This window comes from Labrus bergylta, chromosome 16 (assembly GCF_963930695.1).
Source record: "Labrus bergylta chromosome 16, fLabBer1.1, whole genome shotgun sequence".
Lineage (NCBI taxonomy): Eukaryota > Metazoa > Chordata > Actinopteri > Labriformes > Labridae > Labrus > Labrus bergylta.
The window spans coordinates 20,699,079-20,718,488 of record NC_089210.1 but is presented as its reverse complement, the minus strand read 5'-3'; the positions used below and the strand labels follow the sequence as shown (position 1 = coordinate 20,718,488).

The following is a 19,410-nucleotide window of genomic DNA, read 5'->3' as shown; positions in this document are numbered from 1 at the left end:
GACAATTTTGTTCTCTGATTCATGACCTACATTGAATTCCCTCATCTTAATATATTTAAATTACAAAAATGTGCTCTTCACATTACATTACAACGTTTATGGGAAATTTGCTACTAATCCTAGAAAACCTAGAAAAAGGAGGTAGTTATACACACATCATGTAGGTGGTGTGTGTATAACTATGTCTTTTGTGGGTCTAGAACCACATCATTTCACATCCATCCTCTGACTCCCTCTATCTCTTTTCATGGCCCAAACTTTCCCCGACTCTTCCCTCACCTGTGCTGGAAGAAGTTCTCCAGAGCCTTGCAGATGGTGTACCTCTCCTGGATGGTCAGCAGGTGCTGCAGCTGCTGTCCGAAGGTGCGGCCCTGAACACGGATGCTCGGGGGCAGGATCTCTGCCACCCACTGCAGGGAGCTGAGCACAGGGGAGCGGGCGCATTCTGTGGGAACGCCACCCCCCGCGAGGTCCTGCTCTGACATGGTGAAAGAGGGCGGACCATCCTCCACCACCAGAGTGGGCATGGCACCACTGCCCTGGAGCATGGACACCACCTTCTCATGAGAGGAGGTCCTGCAGGGACACACACGGAGACACAAACACACACTGCCTTTGTCTTTTTTCTGAAGAACATTTATATTGATTATGTTGTAATTAATAGTTTTACCTAACTGGTATGTAAATAATGAACAACTCATGAAAAGCTTCTTTTACTTGGCAGAGAATGTAATATAATATCTCTTAAATATTCCCTGGGGAGCTTCCTTGTCATTGCTTATCTTTTAACTTCAGCCATTTTCAAATGGCTTGATCAAGGTCTTAAACCGTAAAGTTGCCAACTAATGTTTTCTTCTAATTTAAATATTGTGTATTCGTTTGCTTGCAGTTGTTGAGGAAGCTATTTTTTTTGGTCATATTTATGTGAGATTGGGGCGCCCGTAGCCAAGTGGCTAGTGTGTGCGCCCCTTGTACGAAGGCGATGGTCCTCCAAGACGGCAGCCTGATTCAAATCAAACCTGTGGCTACTTTCCAGCATGTCATTCCCCACTCGTATTCTCCCTGATTTCAGACTATATCCACTGTCCAATCTCTAAATAAAGGCAAAAAAAGCCCCAAAAATAAACCAATGAGAAACTTGTTTTTATGTGAGATGAAGTTTCACTCCCTTTAATAACAACAACTAACCACCTAAAGCAAGGGCACCTTCTTTGTGTATTTATATTGACTTTAAATAAAAAAAGATTTCATGATGACCCTGAGTATATTAATAAACATAAACAAATGATGTGTTTTGTTAGTTTATATGGGTAAGAGCTCAACCTCATGTCCAGCCCATTGAGAAACAGGATGCGGTCTCCTGGTTTCAGACCGGCCTTGTCTGCTGGACTTCCTGCGGAACAGAAAACAGAAGAAGAGACGGAGACATTTCATTTGATTATTTTCTCATTTAAAGAGCCGAACATTAGAGACATACGATGCTCTGTAGAGATTTCATTAACTGTTTTCACTCTGAAAGTGTTGTGCTTAAACTACTCATACGTGACAACTGCTTAATCATTCACACACAGCCAGCATGTGCTTACATAACAACTACATAAACTTACACTCACAACCCCTTACTTTAACCTTTACCACGGAGCCAAAAATCTGCTTGTTTTCTAATTTGGAACACAACTTTTCTTCATTAAAGGCTGCATCGGACAAATACTCCCAATAATCTTTGTGCACAGACATGTTTAACTTACCGGGGATGACAGAGTCAATCCACACAGGAGCGTGTCCTCTGAGGGTGAAGCCAAAGCTCATGTTGCCCTTACATACTCTCACTGTCCTAAAGAGACAAATGTGAACTTTGATTAAATACAGGACTTGTTGAAAACCAGAGGCCTTAAAAAAAGAATAAGAAAATCAAATAAAAATACTCCCTATTCCTTAATGAATCCATGTGTTAAATGTGTTAATCTTTAAAAAATATACATTATACTTAATAGAGGGCTCACCACTGAAACACTGATGGACTTTATATATGTTATTGAGTGGTTATAAATTATGTATAAAGTTATTATGAGGATATTGAATTTTGTGTTGAATCTTCTTTCCTTACTTATCTTTTCCAGTATATTCCAGACAAATGTATTATTATTTTTTTTTACAAATAGCTTGTCCCGCCTTCTTTTAATTGCCCAATACACAGGTCACTGTTGTACTTAGCCAGATAAATTGAAAAGGGTCTTTTAATCTGCAGACTGTAAACGGCTTAGTCTGAGTTTTAGAAGCCCTGGTAGCAGGAACAGATTCAGTGTCGTTTCTGATGGCCTGGCTTGTTTTGTAACTCATGAGGAGGCTTCACTATTAAAGTGAGTGCTGCTCATAAACCGTTGAATATTCTTCACAGAGAGTTGAAGTCAGGTCAGGATCATTTCATTATGAACTGCAGCTCGTTGCACAGTTTAGTGGCTGTGATCTGTTCAAAAGGTTATCTGTAAAGAGGAAGGTAACAATGCGATGAGACTGTTGAATTCTCCTTCTCGTCCTGGAGAGAATCCTACTGCAAACTTCCTGCACATTTCTGTATTCAGCACTCTGCTTTAAATTCACATCCTGCATTAACAGCCCTGCTTAAATATGGACAGTGCATCCCAAGAGAGTCCTCGTAAGGCAGAGCCATCGAGGAGACAAGAAGTCTCTTGGGGCAAATTATCACAACCATTTGACGAGATGGTGACGGGACGTTTGTAATCATACGGGACGTTTGTTTCTTGGGTGTCTTTTAATTTGGTTCAGTATGATCATGATGGTTTTTTTTGGTATCTCAGCACAGAAGAATAACTGTTATCATTTCCTAAAGACATGACAGATGACAACATGACAACACATGAAAGGAGCAGAAGAGCAAGCATGACGGTTCTAAATAACTTTATGTTCTTCCCTTTGGCTTTCCCGCTGAAGGGCCTATTTATCCACTTAGCTCCTACTCATCTTGAGCTCACATAAATTCCACTGCCTACACAGGAAGATCTGTCACAGCACTTCTCAAAAAAATGTCTCCAGACGAAACGAGGGAGAAGATGTTATTTTAGGGAAAGGGTATTCTTTGAAAACTAAATCTGACACGCTGAGTGTACCTGATGGGAAATAAAAGTTAAGGACGAAGCGGTCAGGAGCTAAAATGACGGGATGAGAGCAGAAAATCCTGTGACACTGGCTTTTACTGCTTGCAGTTTAACACTATTACATTTAAAAAAGGCCATAAATTATAAATTACATGACTAACAGTAAAATGGGATTACAATTACAAAAAAACAACAACAAATGCAGCCAAAAAAAGTAAGAAAAGAAAAGTGATAAAAGAACAAAAGCGAAGTAAAAAGAAAGTCATGGGGCGCAGATGGCCTAGCGGTATGGTCGGGCCCCATGTAAGAAGGCAAAAGTCCTTTAAGCGGGAGGCCTGGGTTCAAATCCAACCTGTGGCACCTTTCCAACTCTCTTTCCAGATTTTCTACTCTAACCACTGTCCTATCAAATAAAAGCAAAATACCCAAAAAGACATCTTTAAAAAGATATAGATAGTGATAAATAGTTATAACAATCAGTGAGAAAATACAAAATGTAATGGAGACAAGACATAAATAAGAGAATAAGTTATTGATTGTGATTTTAAAATACTAATTTTTATCTGGAGAATGGCTGTATTTATTATTAAAGGGACAACACGTTTACATTCTGCAGGTTAACACTTCATACACACCTGCAGTTGGTGCTGTTGCCGCTGGAGTGCCCAGCTATGAGTGAGGTGGTCTTGCGCATGCCGCGTGCTGGTGGGGCCCCTCCTTCCTCTGCGTGGGTGCGTGGCACTGAACTGGCACGGGTGGAGACGAGGAGGCGCTCGGGGTGGTCCTCGCTCCTGCTGCGGCGGAGGTGGCTACGGCTAGGGTCGCTGAAGCTCCGCCCTTTGATCCTGCTCATCAGGCTCTGGGAAACCACCTCGTCAAAACGTTCCCGGTGCTTCTTGGGAATGAAGATCCTGGCAAACATTGTGGAATCAAGAGACAAATTTAAAACCGACAAGAGGACACTCAGGAGGGATGCAGAGGAGGAGAGAGAGAAATTAGGCACCCAGTTCCAATCCAGTAACTGAGAAGACCGAGCGTATTTCTCCACATCAGAGCTACACACAAAAGCTTTACTGAAAACCAAACAACAAAATCACATGAGCTCAAATCCAGACAAAATCCAAAATTCCTCTTTCTAATCTCTCAAAGCTTGCATAGTCCAAAGTATCCCTAAAAAAAACAGAGGGATTCTTGTTCTGTGTTTTGTTCCAGCTCCTGGTGCAGCTCCACTTAATTGGTTCAAAAATAGTTCTGTCCATGTCGTCTCATGGGAGGGCCGAGGCAGGTAGAAGGGATCCAGCGTAAGTTTGTGTGTGTGTGTATGTAATTGAGTGTGATCCAGGGAATGACAGAGGAAAAGAGGTGAGCGTTGTATGTGCGGTCCTGTCACATTCACAGCTGCAGGTACGAGTGTTCAGCATCAGTGACAGCTCACAGCTAATATGCGGGAAGAAAAAGGAGAAAGAGCCACCTCTGGGAGAAAATGCTCCACTCCCCCTTCTAGCTTTATCCCCCCCTCCCATAATCAACTACCAATGCCTTTTTCTCCTTAAAGGAGAAACCCTTCCTCCTAGATATCAGTTTGTGGTATTGCACGAGTTCCAGGGGTTGTTTAGTGAACAATGAGCACCCACTTTCCAGATCCGTTTTGAACATTTTGTGATAAAATAAGAAGATTGGAGGGAGAACATTTAGTGTCAACTACAAAATCAAATTCTGCATCAAATGTATAAAGAAAGTCTTGTATTAGAGAAGTAGTCTGAAGCTTATTGCAGAATTAACATCACAGCCTTTTCTGTGCAACATTTTTCTCCCTGCAACATCAACTTCAGCACACCGATATAAAGACAGCAGCACTTTTTTTAGTTTGCACTCAAAGCTGACATCGATCTTTTGATGTTTTAGATTCCTTGAGATGTCTACTGTAATTAAACTCTCCTGTAGACGTGCAGACTGCTGCATAGGGTTTATATTTGTCCAATTATCTGCAAGAAGAGAATTGCATAACATAGGAACAGAAATGACCCAGTAATAGAAGGAAACATGGCCAATAATTGTGTTTAAAGTGATTAATGGTGCCCTGTTCCATTGAATATATAGGCCATCTTCCATGCTTTTCTTTCTCTTTTATCTGTGTTTCTGCATCCAAAAGCAAACCACCAGCTCACACCCGTCTAAAAACCACTTCTTTCTTTTTTCTCTTTTGCATATCTTCCGCTCCATCCTGCCTGAAAAAACATAGCTTGCTCCATCCTCAACACAAGCCTCTCTCAATCTCTGTCTGCAACATAATTCTCCAGGGTGTTTCCACTGTGCAGAGCAGAAAAACACTGCTTTTGTTTTTCCAAGCGCACCAGCTTCGATGTGCATCCTTATACACAGCACAACTGCTTACTCAAACACTGCGGGTGAGGATAAGGCTTAGATGTGTGGCGTCACAGTCCCTTTGCAGGTACATTTGGGAACATTGTTAGGAAGCAACGCTTGGATGATTCTATGTCTGGTTGTTTCACAAAAAACTAAGAGTGAGCATTGGGTTTGAATTAAGAGCTGAGCTGCATCCATATCTATATTTGACTATCAAGTTAAGGGATGCTAACAGATACAGTACTATGCAAAAGTCTTAGGTTTGTGGTTTAAACAAATGTCTAGTTATTACTCAGTCTTTTTAATAAAACACATCTTCAAGAAATACAGGAAATGTGTACACAAAAAAAACCATGACAGGCAAAAGTCAGGTCGTAGTGTGACCTTTGTGTTCTTCAGTAATCCTCTGTTATGTTATACCAAGCTTCCTTCATCATTATTAGAGTTCTTCTTCAGATTCAGGCTGTCGTTTATTTCTTCCTCTGTCCTACTGATCCCACGCCGCCTCTATGATATTCGATCTGGACTCTGTGGAGGCCAGTCGATAACTCTCAGTGTCTTATCATCTGTTTTTCCTCTCCAAATATGATTTCACTGCTCTAACCGTGTACTTGGGATTGTTTTAATGCTGAAAAATAAATCAATTCACATTAAGGTGCGTTCCAGAAGGAATGTCATGTTGAATTACAATAACATTGCTATAACAACACATCTTATGGTGGCCTAAGACTTATGTATAATACTGCAATATTTCATCTGGGGATTTATGACCTAGATGGAAATCTGAACCCAAAAACTTTTTTTAAGCAAAAGCAAATACACCAAAACCCATGACAGGAACCACATGTCCAAGATACACATTGAGCCAACAAAGCCTGAGACCATTTGCAAAGCTAACCTGTGCATAGTAGTGTCAACAGCAAAGAGCAATCATTGAAATCTTTTGAAGTTGGTTCGGTTATTGAACTGGTTTGTAATCTAAATATCAGGCTGTAACAATGGCCTGTCACTTATGCTTTGTGTTCCAGGAGTCAAGAGGTTTGGTCCAGTTACAGCACAACACACTTGAATCTCATTACGGCAGTATATTGCACGTGTTATTGTACTGGACCAAACAGTATAAAGTCTGCAGCATTAGCAGTGTGCCTCCTGCTCGCCCCCCGGTGGCCCACTCCAATCACAGACACATTATGGGAATCCTGAGTTAACTGCTGATTCACAGCACACACAGCATGTTTTTGTTTGTTTGACACTTGATTATTGCTTCCTTCACTGGCAGCTTCTCGTAATATTTAAAAAATAAGATGTTTAACCGCTGTTTGACTGTTGGACCTTATTACCACCATGATGGAGATAATGATTTACAGCAAAACAGCAGATTTCTCTGAACTTGGAGGATCTCAGTCAAAGAGTGGTTGTGTCTTATTTTATTATAAAAAAATAGGCATTTTCATTTTTTAGGCATTTTCCTTAAGGTGCAGAGATTGTTGAAAATGTGTCCCTTCAGTCCAACCAATCAAGTAGAAAAATGTGCATGTGAGTTTGTTGAAAAAGGTAAAAAGGTGAATCTGTGTTAAACTGTTAGAACATCCCAGGCCACTAAGATTTGTCATCATCATCAGGACAAGGACTTCTATAGATAACATTTTAATCTGCCTAATATGAAAGCATCCTTATTAATGAAGGTGAAGGGAAAGAGTGTACTGTATGTAGGTGACAGTGATTAAGTGCAGGATCTCTTTATGCAGCCAAAAAGTCAACACTTCCCCCAAGGGCTGCAATGTGCTCATCTCTGAAGCCAGGCTGCTCTGAACAGCTATCTTGAGATGTTGTTTTGTACAGAAAGAGGAGCTATGATGACGATAGTTGGAGACTTAACATGACAACAGCATGAAGAAGAAAGAAATCCGTCTGAGCTCAGTCAACTTTGCTGACGGGGAGGCAGAGCGAGTGGCAGAGGAAGAAAGAGAAACAAGTCGGTTAAAGACAAACTGACAAGCTGTCAGAAGTGAAGAATTGACGTGAAGCAAAAGCCTAAAAAAGAAGTAAGTCAGATAGGTTGACAAAAGAAGTAACATATGACTACACTAAAACTGGAGAGAAAGTGGAGAACTGGAGCTCTTTCTAGGCCAGGGTCATGTAACTATTGGGAATGAAGCAGTTTAGTCTGCACTCACAGGCTATGTAGGCCACAGAACTTTCCCTCACAACTCTCATACATCACAGTGGCTGCTCATACAAACAGTAAAGTGGGAAAACTATACAGAATGGGGGCATTTATGACAGTCCCAAGGCATGGCCTTCAGGGATGCAACATGCATCGGTTGAATGTCATTATAGCCACATATCTGCCCTGTCGACAAACATTGCCCCGTCTGCAGATAATGTGGCATGCACCGATGTCAGTGTATTTTTTGTGTCCAAACCATTCAATGTTGGCATTTACAGTAGTTTACCTTTTATTTTATGGGGAAGAAGAAGTCACCTGTTGGACAAGCTCTAATTTGACTTTATGGTCAAAAATGAATGAAAACATAAGCAGTGTGGGAGTCTTATACAGTGACATGCTTGTACGACATGTTCCAGTGAGAGGAAGGACTGCTTACAACAGACTCAATACATCAAATGTCAGTAGCCATTTGAAAAACTGTTATGAAGAATTACGAAGATGTAATGAAAACAAACATGGGTATAGGAATCTGCAATCTGCTAAGTCCCCAATCAGTGCTTCTCTACAGGTTATTTATTTCATTCTAATAACTACAGCTTAATAATTATCATCCAAAATCTTCCTAATATGTTGAGGTCTTAATCAAAGAATTCTTCTCTTGGGGCGTTGATGGTCTAGCAGATAGGTCACACCCGATGGACATAGGCTGGAGTCCTCCAACCAGACAGCCTAGGTCTAAGTCTCCTTTCCCAAATGTCATTCCCAACTCTCTCATCCGATTTCCTACTCTATCCACTCTCGGATATAAATAAAGGCAAAAAGCCAAAAAGTAAATCTTAGGAGGAGAAGCAATGTTTCCCTTGTCAAATCTCGTCACCTGGTGTGAAGAAACTTCACAGCTTTCCTACACTGAAGTTGGATGTAGGCCTCAGGACGCCCTCAATTATAATGAGGGCGAAAGGAGTCTATTATTAGGTCTAAAGGAGGGGTGGATCAAGGACGCAGCTCACAGAGGGATGAATGACAATTGCAATCAGCTGGGAAACTCATCGCAAGAACAATTATTAACAGACCCACTTCTGATCAGTCAGTCTGACAGCTGGGACAGTTATGAATATGCAAACAGGAAGCAGAGCGTACGGGTACAAATCAGAGTGGAAATAAAAGCTTCAGCAGCCACAGCATGACAAGAAAGAACATCAGTAGAAGCAGTAAAATAATTAAAGTTTCCAAAGCTAGAATAAACTTTAGGGAGAGCAGAGTTTTTTTTGTTTGGCATGTTAACAAAAAATGTAAAAAAAAAAATAAAAAAAAACTTTGATACCAAACACAGAAAGCAGCCGCACAATAAATCAGCAACTTCAGATACAAGTCAGTAAACTAACACAACACACAGCGAACACTGCTGAGATGATGAAAGGAAAAGTTCCCTACCGAAAGTGTCTGGAAAGGCTCCTATCCCTTCCCATGGCTCTCTGGGACTTTGACGAGGTGTCTGAGCTCAGTTAAGAAATGCAAATGCCTCTCCTCTATCTTGGTGAGTCTCCATCTAGTTTGAACAAACAAACTCTCCCGCACAAAGGAAGAAAGGAAGAGAGGAAAAGTAAGAGGTCCTGGATCTCAAAAACGCTCGCTGGAGCCTCGGAAAGCAGCCAGGTGAAGAAAGAGAGCGCAGGGGAGAGAGGGAGGGAACACACCGTAAGAGTGGATGTGTATCATATCCCTCCAGACCTCCAGAAAAACTTCAGGCAGCATCATCAGCTGTTCTCCAACTTTATGTTTGGGGCAGCACCCGTCCTTTGAGCCCATATTTCGTCCCCGTCTTCCTCCACTGCAGCCAGGGTCAGGGTCACCCGCTAGAGTAGCCTTCTCAGTCAGAGTTGAGGGATAACCCTCGTCACAGAGCCATCCGTCAAGCGGAGGTAAGAGGCAGTGAGTGACAAATCTTCTCTTTCCTCAGTGGAGGGAGGAAGGAAGGAATGAGATGAACAGAGGAGTAAGAGAGGAGGGAGACAAGAAAGAGAGGAGAACAGAGGAGAGCCCCGGTGGATTTCTATAGGCAGGTCAGCACAATAGGGGTGTGTGTGTGTGTGTGTGTGTGTGTGTGTGTGCGCGCACACACAAGAACCAGTGCTGTGAATACGTGAGCATGCAAAACTTTGACAATCATGTCTGTGTTACAAGTATGGCAACACTGAAATCGATGTGTTCAAACATCTCCATCCCAAAACAGCAAAAAACACAAACACTCTGATATTCAACAGACAGCAGCACTGCCGTCTTAATCCCAGTTTGTGAATGCATCAGTCTAATTGAATTCACATCATTGAAGTATATAAACAGATACAGTCGAAAACAAAGGACTGCAGTTCACCATAATTACATTCAATTTGCATAACACCACAGAACTGCATGAACAAAAGAGCCAATAGGTGTTCCAAGTTTGTCTCTACTGACACGGCAGATACAAAATCTTTTGCATAACTTTCAAGTGTTCAAGCGCTCTCTGATCCCTGCATTTTACAGGGCCATTCAAGAATCGACGCTGGCAAGCGCTTGAGAAACCTAAAAGAGAATTTATTAAAAGAAATAGGCTGCTTAAAAATAGAACACATCCTGTGGGAGGGCGAGGCAAACCGGAGAAGGGACAGAGGCAGACTGAGCGGAGTGTGGCGCACAGCTGGTCAAGTTTTCACACACAGAAGATGTAAATTCATAAGATGTTAAGCAAACCTTTTGATTATCGGACGGAGGGTGGTCTGGTGGAAGAGTTTTCACAAGTGTGCGACTGAGTGACCGGCACAGAGAGTGACAGTGATTGAGAGAGAGGTAGAGACAGAAAAAAGGAGGAGACAGCAAGAGGATAAAAGAGATTGATTCAGCGTCAGTGGCAGACACATTCATTCTCCACAATTTACAAGACAACACGGGCATCCAGCTCATGACTTGTATTCTCAAATATCAAGTGGGCACCCTCGCCTACCCAACCCCATCCAAATCTACAAATGTTAGCAAAACACGACAATGCCCTCCGTATAGATGCCCGCTATGACAAACAGAACATGATGAAATCTTCTCTAAAGTGCACTTCGAGTGGAGGAAACATTATGGAGTGGAGAGAATGTGATTACGTGTGGTTTGTTGTGCACTTTCAGTGAAGTAAACATGATAATGTGTTTCCTAAAGGCTGATGTTACAAGCTTTAAATTGTAACATTAGGCAGTGGTTATTTTGAAAGGGAATATGTGAGGAGCAGCCACTCAGCATCTTTATCAAACTATTCTGTATGTTTCACTAATAACTGAGCGCATGCCTTTGCTGATCTTTAGATATTCCATTTCAAAATAGCATACAAGGCTAACCGTAGCCTACATTTTCAACTTTATTTTATAATAATATGACTTTTGTTCTTGTAATTTTCCAACTATATTCTGGTAATGTAACAAATCTAGTAAATATGTCAGCATGAAGAGAGACAGTGTGTGGAAGCCTTTCTCATTGCCTTTGAGTACAAACAAAAGGAAATGCGCCATATTGAAATGGGCAGAATAACTTTAGGTAAGTCCCGCCTCTGACAAGATAAATAGCCAATCTTAGTTTAGGATATTGGGGCAACCAATCATAATTCAAAGGGGGGGCAGCATGTCACCCCTTGCCAGTCCTCTGGACTGTCCCAGGAAACAGGAGCCGCTGAGGCGTTAAGGAAGCGATGAGGGATAAACACAAACTACATTCATCTTCAGGGGAGTAAACATTCAATCAGGCTGCTATCAAGATCTTTTTCAGTATAATCATTTATCTTTGATCTTGTTGAGACTGCATCTGGAATTATCATGAACGTCTGGGGCGCCGGTAGCGTAGTGGGAAGTGCGCACGCTCCTTGTACGGAGGCTATAGCCGCCTGGGTTTGAATCTGACCTGTGGCACCTTTCCCACATGTCATTCCCCAATTTCTCTCTCTCTCCCTGATTTCCAACACTATCCACACACCAATAAAGGCACAAAAAGACCAAAATAAATCTTTACAAGGAATAATCATGAATTTCTGTACAACTTTGACTTGTGTTAGTTTGTGACCAACTGCGGGAGGGGAAAAAAGCAACCTATAAACAGTTTATGTATATGTAAATGAGGTTTATATAAATACCATTTGCAGCGCACTTAACCAAGAAAAGAGAACCTCCATATAACACTTTTGCCCAGATGCCGGAGACAAATCGTTTAGCAGCAGCAGTTGACACAAACAGCACCCTGAGGCATGGCTGGTGGACAACCCGGAGGCAAAACTCCCAGAGGCTCCTACGACAGAAACATGATCACCACATATTGCGCCAAAACATCGAGAGCTCTTCCAAAGCTGGCCCCTTTTCAGAGAGGCACACCCAACGATACCCTATCAGACCTGCAGCCTAATGAGCGTAAAGGTAACAGCACAAACTGATAATGACAAAAACACTCCGACACAAACGCTGATGCACAAAGAAAAAGGGAAGACAAGTCGTTGCATTTTGAAGCCACTTAGGTTCACACTTTCTATGAATAATCGGGGACTGGATTTATTTAAAAAGATGCTCTAACTGGGAGAGTTGAAAGACTTTTTTCTCCGCCTAAAGGTGAGGAAAACAGCGTGAACAGTTCTCAGTCCTCTAATGATAAAAATGATGCATAATTAATGAAACTGTGTGCATAAAATACACAACAAAGCAGTTTAGCAGGCAGCTTTGTTTGGGACAAATTGTGCCAATACACCTTTGAAACAGACAGCCATGTAACGGAAAAACAGAAAAAGCTAAACAACAGCTTTGTTTCCTCAATGGAAGGACTGCTACTAAAATATGATTCCCTGGAAAGATTCAAATTGATCGCTACGAAGCTGAAATTATAATCACTTTAACTGTGCCATTATAGATGGCCATGTTTGGCAGACCTTCATGGTCAGTTCCTCACTCCATGCTACAAAGTCAACACAAGTTAAAATAGTTTTTCAGTACTCACCTGAGGCAGCAGGTCATAATTAGCTCCAGCATTGAATTTCAAAGCAAGGACTATGTGCACGCGGTGGAAGCATCTGCATGTTGTTCTGTTTTCGTGTGTGTGCATGGCTCCACCACCAACAGCTAACTGGGCTGTAGCGGCTTAGCGCTGTATGCAGAGGAGGGAATAAACAGCATCCAGTGAAAATGTGGTGCGTGTATCAAAGAGTGAATCTCAGCTGACGGGGAGAAAGAGAAAAGAAAATCAAGGCAGAGAGAGCAAGTGAGAGGAGAGATAAAAGGAGAGGAAGTGACAGAATATATCGCCAAGTGTGTGTGCAGAGAGACTGGGTTTTGGTTTTCCTGATCAGTGCTGAGGAGGGAGAAATGCAATATTCAGCTGAGAACCTCCAATAATACCCCTGTGTGGTGGTGTGCTGCACCTGAAACAGAGCACAGTGACTCTCTGGCACCCCAGGGCCGCAGTCATTGTTCTGTTTCAGGTTAAAGATGATTTTAAGTGTTAATTACACTCACCCAACTTTTAACAGTTCCTCCTGAGGGGGGAAGTTTGTAAATGATTAACTTCATGGAGCAATGAACGAGTTTTTGCTCATAATTGTGCATCTTCTTTTAATTTCTAATCTTTTACATACTTTATCAATCCTTGAGAGAAATTCTGGTTTACACTCTGTAAACTCTCTCTCTAAGTTAAGTTGTGCAAAGACTGTGGCAGTTAATGCCATACGTGAATACTGCCGTTAGTCTTTTAACTTTTATCCCAAAATAAGCTTATTAGAATAAGTTATGGGAACATAATGATACGCCATTGTATTGAGATTTAATAAGTTTTTCTACGTTGTTTTGTTGTTTCTATTTGGAAAAGTTTGAAGGTCTTGCTTGGCCGTTATTGAGTTTTCCTTCCATAATCTATTTATTCTGCTAATTAATTGCGTTTTGAGATGTACTGATGTTGTATCACTACCTCTTAAAATGTAAACTAAGAAACACAGTAGCCCTTTTCAGACTGCCTTAACTAAGCTGAGCCGTCGTCACATCTTTGTACATTCATTTCATACTAATACTGCTACGGCGTTATATTAGTGACCCAGTCTTAGTAAGACTTGTGTAAATAGGTGTACTTCTCTCATCTTTTTTAATTTTCAAAATCCAAAACAAAAAAGTCATTGCTGGCGCACAGCACAGCAGGAGCTTCACATAGACAGTTAAACATGCACGGTACAGAGGGGGGGATCACTTTGTACTCCCATTACGCCTCTGCAATATTCATAATGAAGGCGAAACATCACAGGGTGTAAATATGGCAGCTTGAAACAGCCGTCTGAATAAAGCTCGTCTTTCACTAACCCAAGAAGTCTCTACAGTATTTGCCCATTAGACAGTGTTGTCCCTATATTTAAAATAAATCACAGTCTCTTTCCAAAAAAGCTTGAGGGACTTAAATGCATCTTTAAATTCTCAAACACATTTTTTTAGACTGCAGACGGCACTGCTGGCTAAAACATGAATGTACCGTACTGGATGCTCTCCAGGCAGTAATAGATACTGACAGCAGATGTAAAGCCCCTGCTGCAGCAGAACTGAGTTTCAGGGTGAAATCTCCCTCTGATTTAATTTGCAGAAATCTGCTTTAGTGCAGAAGAATGTTTGTACATGAGGAGAATTGTAAATCACACAAAGTCTAAACAAGAGGCACAAATGTACACAGACACGTTATGACGTACAATCTGATAGGCTACCTGACGCTGTCGATCAGCTGCTGATGCTCCTCTGTGATCAAGATGTCGGGCAGGGCCTCAGCCAGACTCTCGACATCCCTCTCAGCTGCGTATTGCTTCAGCACCTCAAACAGCTGTTCCTTCACATCTGGCTCCTCTCCGAGCACTTCCTCCACCTGACGGATAAACAAAGGCATGGGTTCATTTAGAAAACTGGAGATGAAAGAGCAAGCACATCCACTTACTTTAAGAAAACATGCATCACACCTACTTTCTTATTGAACTCCATGGCCTTGTGAGCACGACTCTCCCTGACACTGTCCCCGCTCTGTGACAACACCCTCATGCTGCTGCTCAGTCGCTTGGGCCGCCGAGCCATGCTGAGCACGCCCAGACGCAGAGGCCGACCCTGAGCCGCTTTGATCATGGCTGCCGCCGTTTCATGGTGCTTCACGGGGATGCCATTCACCTCCATGACGTAGTCCCGGACTTTGAGGCCGCTGCGACCAGCTGGACCGTTGGGCATGCAGTCCTCCACCATCAGAGGGCTGTCTCCAATGATGGTGAAGCCAAACCGGCCGTCAGGGCCAGGAGTGATGTCAATCTGAGGAGAGAAAACACGGTCGCCTCGTTGGTGTAGTTTTCACCACAGCAGTCTTCATTTAAGTTCTTGAATCCACAGCTTCTCTATTTGCTTTTTTCATTTGATTACTAATTTATTTGTTTTTGCTTTTTCCAGTGATAGCTTTTAATACCACATTTGCAGCGACTATATTTTGAATTTCCTCTTTTTATTCATGTTGTACGTGTCTTTGCTGCTTTTTATGAATGCAAAGTACCTACTGACGTTGATACTGAAAAACTTGTTGTAAAAATTACTGAATTCTCTCTGTTATTAGTCTAAAATTCTTGCTAATTTTTCTAAAATTAAAAAAAGATTATGATATATTTTTATGGATATTGCGGCACATTTTTGGATGCATGGAAACATTACCTAAAGCAAGCGTGGAGTAACTGGAGGTTTATCACCCGGTCCAAAACTAGATAGATTTCCAGGAAAAATGGCCGACTGTTAAGTGAATTTTTGTGGCTGCTGGTTGATCACCTCCTTTTTTGTATTTTTTCTAAGTATATTATGTCTAGGTTGGTAATGACAATAAGTCAAGCTGTTCTAGCCTGTTTATAAAACTGTCACCTGGGGTGGGGGGGTATTGTGTGTGTGTGTGTGTGATGGCTGACCTGTTCGAGCCGTGACACCACCCCGATGCTGGGTGGCACCGTCTTGAGGGTCTGAGCCAGAGCGATGAGTGCCGGTGTGCTGAGGTTGGTCACATCCTGGCCCTCGATGTCCACCACCTGGTCTCCGGGCTGCAGGCCAGCCAGGTAGGCACTACTGCCCTCCACCACGGATAGGATGTAGCTGGGCCCAGTGCCACCCAGTCGGAAGCCAAACGCCTCGGGCCAGTTCTGATTGGTGGCTGGAAGGCCGAGGTCTGGAGAAAGGACAGTATCAACTAGTCTCTGTTCATGTTGAAACATGTTCAAAGATCCTCATTAGAGTATATCCCAAACCATCCACTTAAATAAAAGATAATAAATAAAGCACAGCAGATATAAAACCCCTTTAAAATAAATCAAAACTTAAAACACTTCAGTCAGTAAACCACCTTAAAGATTCAGTTATAAAGAAAACACAAAAAGACACAGAAAGACAGAGACCACACCCCTCTCATCTTGATTTAAAAGCCAACAAATATAAAATTTGGTTTTAGGATGTGATTTAAAAGTTGTAAAGGTGGGGTAGATTTGTATGTTGGGAGGTAGCTCGTTTTATCATTTGGGGGCCCCTGTTGAAAAGGTACAGTCACTTCTGGTTTTTCAGCCTAGCTTTAGGGATGACAAGAAACAGCAGACAATCACCTCAAGGGGGTGTAGACGTGCAGAAAGTCAGATATGCACTGAGTTGCTAACCCTTTTTAAAATTTAAAAACAAGCAATAAGATCTTTAAATGAATCCTAAAAACAAACAAAGTTAAAGAGTATGGAGGCCAGGATTGTACTAATGTTTAGTAAGTGTTAAAAGACAAGTGCCATATTGGACTGTAAGTGACGCCTGAGTAGTACAAACAGGCGGAGATGAAGGTGTGAATCCCTCACACTGAATATTCTTTAAATGCTCGGTCTCAGTCAGAACGCTGTCTCTGATAGGCTTTTAATAGTTTTTAATAGTGCTGAAATGTTTCACTGCTTGTATGATATTTATGTCATGTGAGTGTATCATAATGTTTGTATCTAGTGCAAGCTGTTCAGACAAGCCAGCAGGTTGTGAGCTGTAAAAATGAAGGTCAAATGTTCTACTGGTTTAAATAGGGCATCTCAGCGGTGTAGCTGTAAGCAGCAGGTACACTGGTCTATTTAATGAAGCGACAGATAAAAAGACACTGAAGTCGTGCAACAAAGCATTTTTAGATTGGTAGTTTGGTCATCTGTAAATTGAGTGAGAGTAAAAGGAAGTGAAGCAGGTTATTTCTGACTGTCAGTATCTAGCCCACATGTTGAACTGATGGCCTTCCCCTGGTCACTGGCCTCATTCTCCTGCAGGAAGTGTCCCGGCAGGCTCACTTCATATCCTTTCATCTACAGCCAGGGATGTATGTGGGACATTATGGGGATCTTTCAGCTCACATTATGATGTTTTCTGTTGAAAGTGTCTCACAAAACATCCTCAAAACACATTTTATTGTGGACTACAAAAACTGAAGGAACCTCAAAACTTGTGCTTTCTGGTTCATTTGTTATACAAATTCTCACTCTGTACTTTCACCTTGCTGTTGCAATGATGCTTAAAACAAAAGGACTGAAGAAGAACCTTCACTGAATCTGCAAATAGGATAAAACATGTTTTACATCAGTACAAGGTTGCATTGCCACTCTCCGTGTCTTGCATGACTAAATAAGTCCAAAGAGGAAAATTAGAAAGAAACTCAAGAACTTGAGGTTGGGAAATACAACCGAGCACACTTACATAATAAAAATCATAAAGCTGCAAAGTACAAAAACAATTGCACACAGTCATCCATCAAATCTGCTGCAGCAAACTGCTCAGGTTTCTTTTTTTTTATACATGATCAGAGGCGCAGAAAGATGGAGACAGAGGGAGCTTAAGACAGAAGACTTAATTAGAGACAGGAAGCAGGAAGAGTAACAAAGACATGCAAAAGAAGTGAGAAAATACGGCTGTGCAAGACTCTGCAGAGCAGCGTAGAAATGTCAGATCTGCTTTGATGGGGGGGGGAGAAAAATCACATCTTACTGGAGCACAGGGTGATGTGTTCAAAGTGAAATGCGGCTGAGTGAATAAAACATTTCTTCAAATTCAAAGAGCCACAGAAGTTGTTGTCAGCTCGCTGAGAGGAAAAATCAAACTGCAGCTGATTATTGATCTCAAATAGATTGGGAAATCACTGACATGAGGCTGTGGATCACAATCTTTTCTCCTAACACAGAACACAAGCAACTCAAAATTTATGTCAAAACTTCTCTGTCCACTTTTTTGCAGCCTGCGACCAAGATATACAACCTCAGCTTTATATCTAGTCTTTATTCCACCTCCTGCAGATAAATAATTTCATGGACATCATGTAACAAAATTAGGATTCAGAGAAATACTTACAGAAATCTTTGGAGGCACTCCGGGTCCCAGACTTACTCTGGCGCAGGGAGAAGCGGCCCTTTCTGCTCAGGAAACGCCTCATCCTTGCCCGGCTTGCGGCAGGGCACGTTCCGGCCAGCCTCCCTTCGCCCCCGGCCTGGAGGTCGACGCAGCTGAAGGGTGCCCTCAGACACCCTCGAGCCGCTCCTCACCTGAGCTCACTGCCTCCAAAAGCCTCCACCCAGCTGGCCAAATCAAGTGTTCCTATAAGGTCACATCTGTAGGTTATCAGGTTCAATGCCTCCCTTTGTTCTCAATCAGAGAACCAGCAGTCTGCAGCTCAGGTGAGGGAGCCTGGCGGAGAGCAGAGAGGGTCTTGAAGTCAGGCTCTCCATCCTGGGTGAGGCAGACCAGCCTCAGCCTCAGTCCAAAGCCTAAAGCTGAGCGACAATCAGAAAACTGGGACACGCTCTTCTGAAATGGTTCTTTGCAAGAAAAGGTACAGCGAAGCCCCATTTTTCTATAAATACCTTACCCGCTCTCTCTCTCTCCCTCTCTCTCTCTCTCCCACCCTCGCTCTCTGTTGCTCATGTGGATGGGGCCCCCTCAGAGGGCTGAGGACTGACCCAGAAACTGTGCAGCGTACCAGCCAGGGACATTTCTCTGATTATAGCGGCTGTGTTAACCCGAGTACTGGAGCACCAGTTACAGCGATGTAGCCTGAAGATACGCTCAAGGTTACACACCAAATACAACACTAAAAGCATGGCAATGAAAGTACTAACACAAGTTAAGCAGAATGCCTCAAAGCACAATCCTCATGGTGCCTACATGTGCCCCAGAGGGAGGTGAAACAGTAAATGTGTGTTTTTACCTGGCAGGTGTGAGTGGGTTCACAGCAGGTGGTCGCCCATGAGGAGACGGTAGCTGACATTCATTCGACAGACACACACACATCTAAAAAAGAAGCAAAATAAGACTGCTTCACAGAATGATGAAAATAACAGCATATAAGACCTACAGACACAGGTCAAAAAATAGGCTTATATTTAGTTGCTCTAAGTTAAGGTCGGCAAAACTTGACCATGAACCAGAACAATAAAAAGATGAAACAGCTCACATCATGTCTTTCTGTGAACGTGAGAAAAAAAACACATTAATCCTAAATATACACGCTTTAAAAAAATTTGTTTGCAAGATAGAAACATGACGTCACTTCAGGGAGGACTCCAACAAATGTTACAGTCTTCACTGCTGTTTTGTGTCACCATCAACATCATTTTTGAAAACAAATGTAAACACAAAAAAATCACAAGTTTCTAATAAGTGCAATAAATTAGCAAATACTGACAGGACAAAAAAAAGAAGGGATGAAAAAAGATAGATATAGTCA

The 19,410-nt window shown here is 42.1% G+C and overlaps 1 protein-coding gene across 1 annotated transcript in view; it reads right to left on the bottom strand.

Annotated features, from left to right (window-relative positions):
• The window catches only part of grid2ipa (glutamate receptor, ionotropic, delta 2 (Grid2) interacting protein, a), a 32,890-nt gene extending 13,573 nt beyond the window's left edge, over positions 1 to 19,317 (bottom strand). Inside the window, exons 1-8 of the mRNA XM_029277800.2 lie at positions 18,039 to 19,317; positions 15,605 to 15,858; positions 14,637 to 14,969; positions 14,387 to 14,541; positions 3,752 to 4,027; positions 1,749 to 1,834; positions 1,324 to 1,393; positions 280 to 576 (exon numbers count right to left, since the gene is read on the bottom strand). Of these exons, the coding sequence (XP_029133633.2) occupies positions 280 to 576; positions 1,324 to 1,393; positions 1,749 to 1,834; positions 3,752 to 4,027; positions 14,387 to 14,541; positions 14,637 to 14,969; positions 15,605 to 15,858; positions 18,039 to 18,120 (1,553 nt within the window). The 5' untranslated portion in view covers positions 18,121 to 19,317. The remainder of the gene's footprint in view (positions 1 to 279; positions 577 to 1,323; positions 1,394 to 1,748; positions 1,835 to 3,751; positions 4,028 to 14,386; positions 14,542 to 14,636; positions 14,970 to 15,604; positions 15,859 to 18,038) is intronic.
• Positions 19,318 to 19,410: the final 93 nt, after the last annotated feature.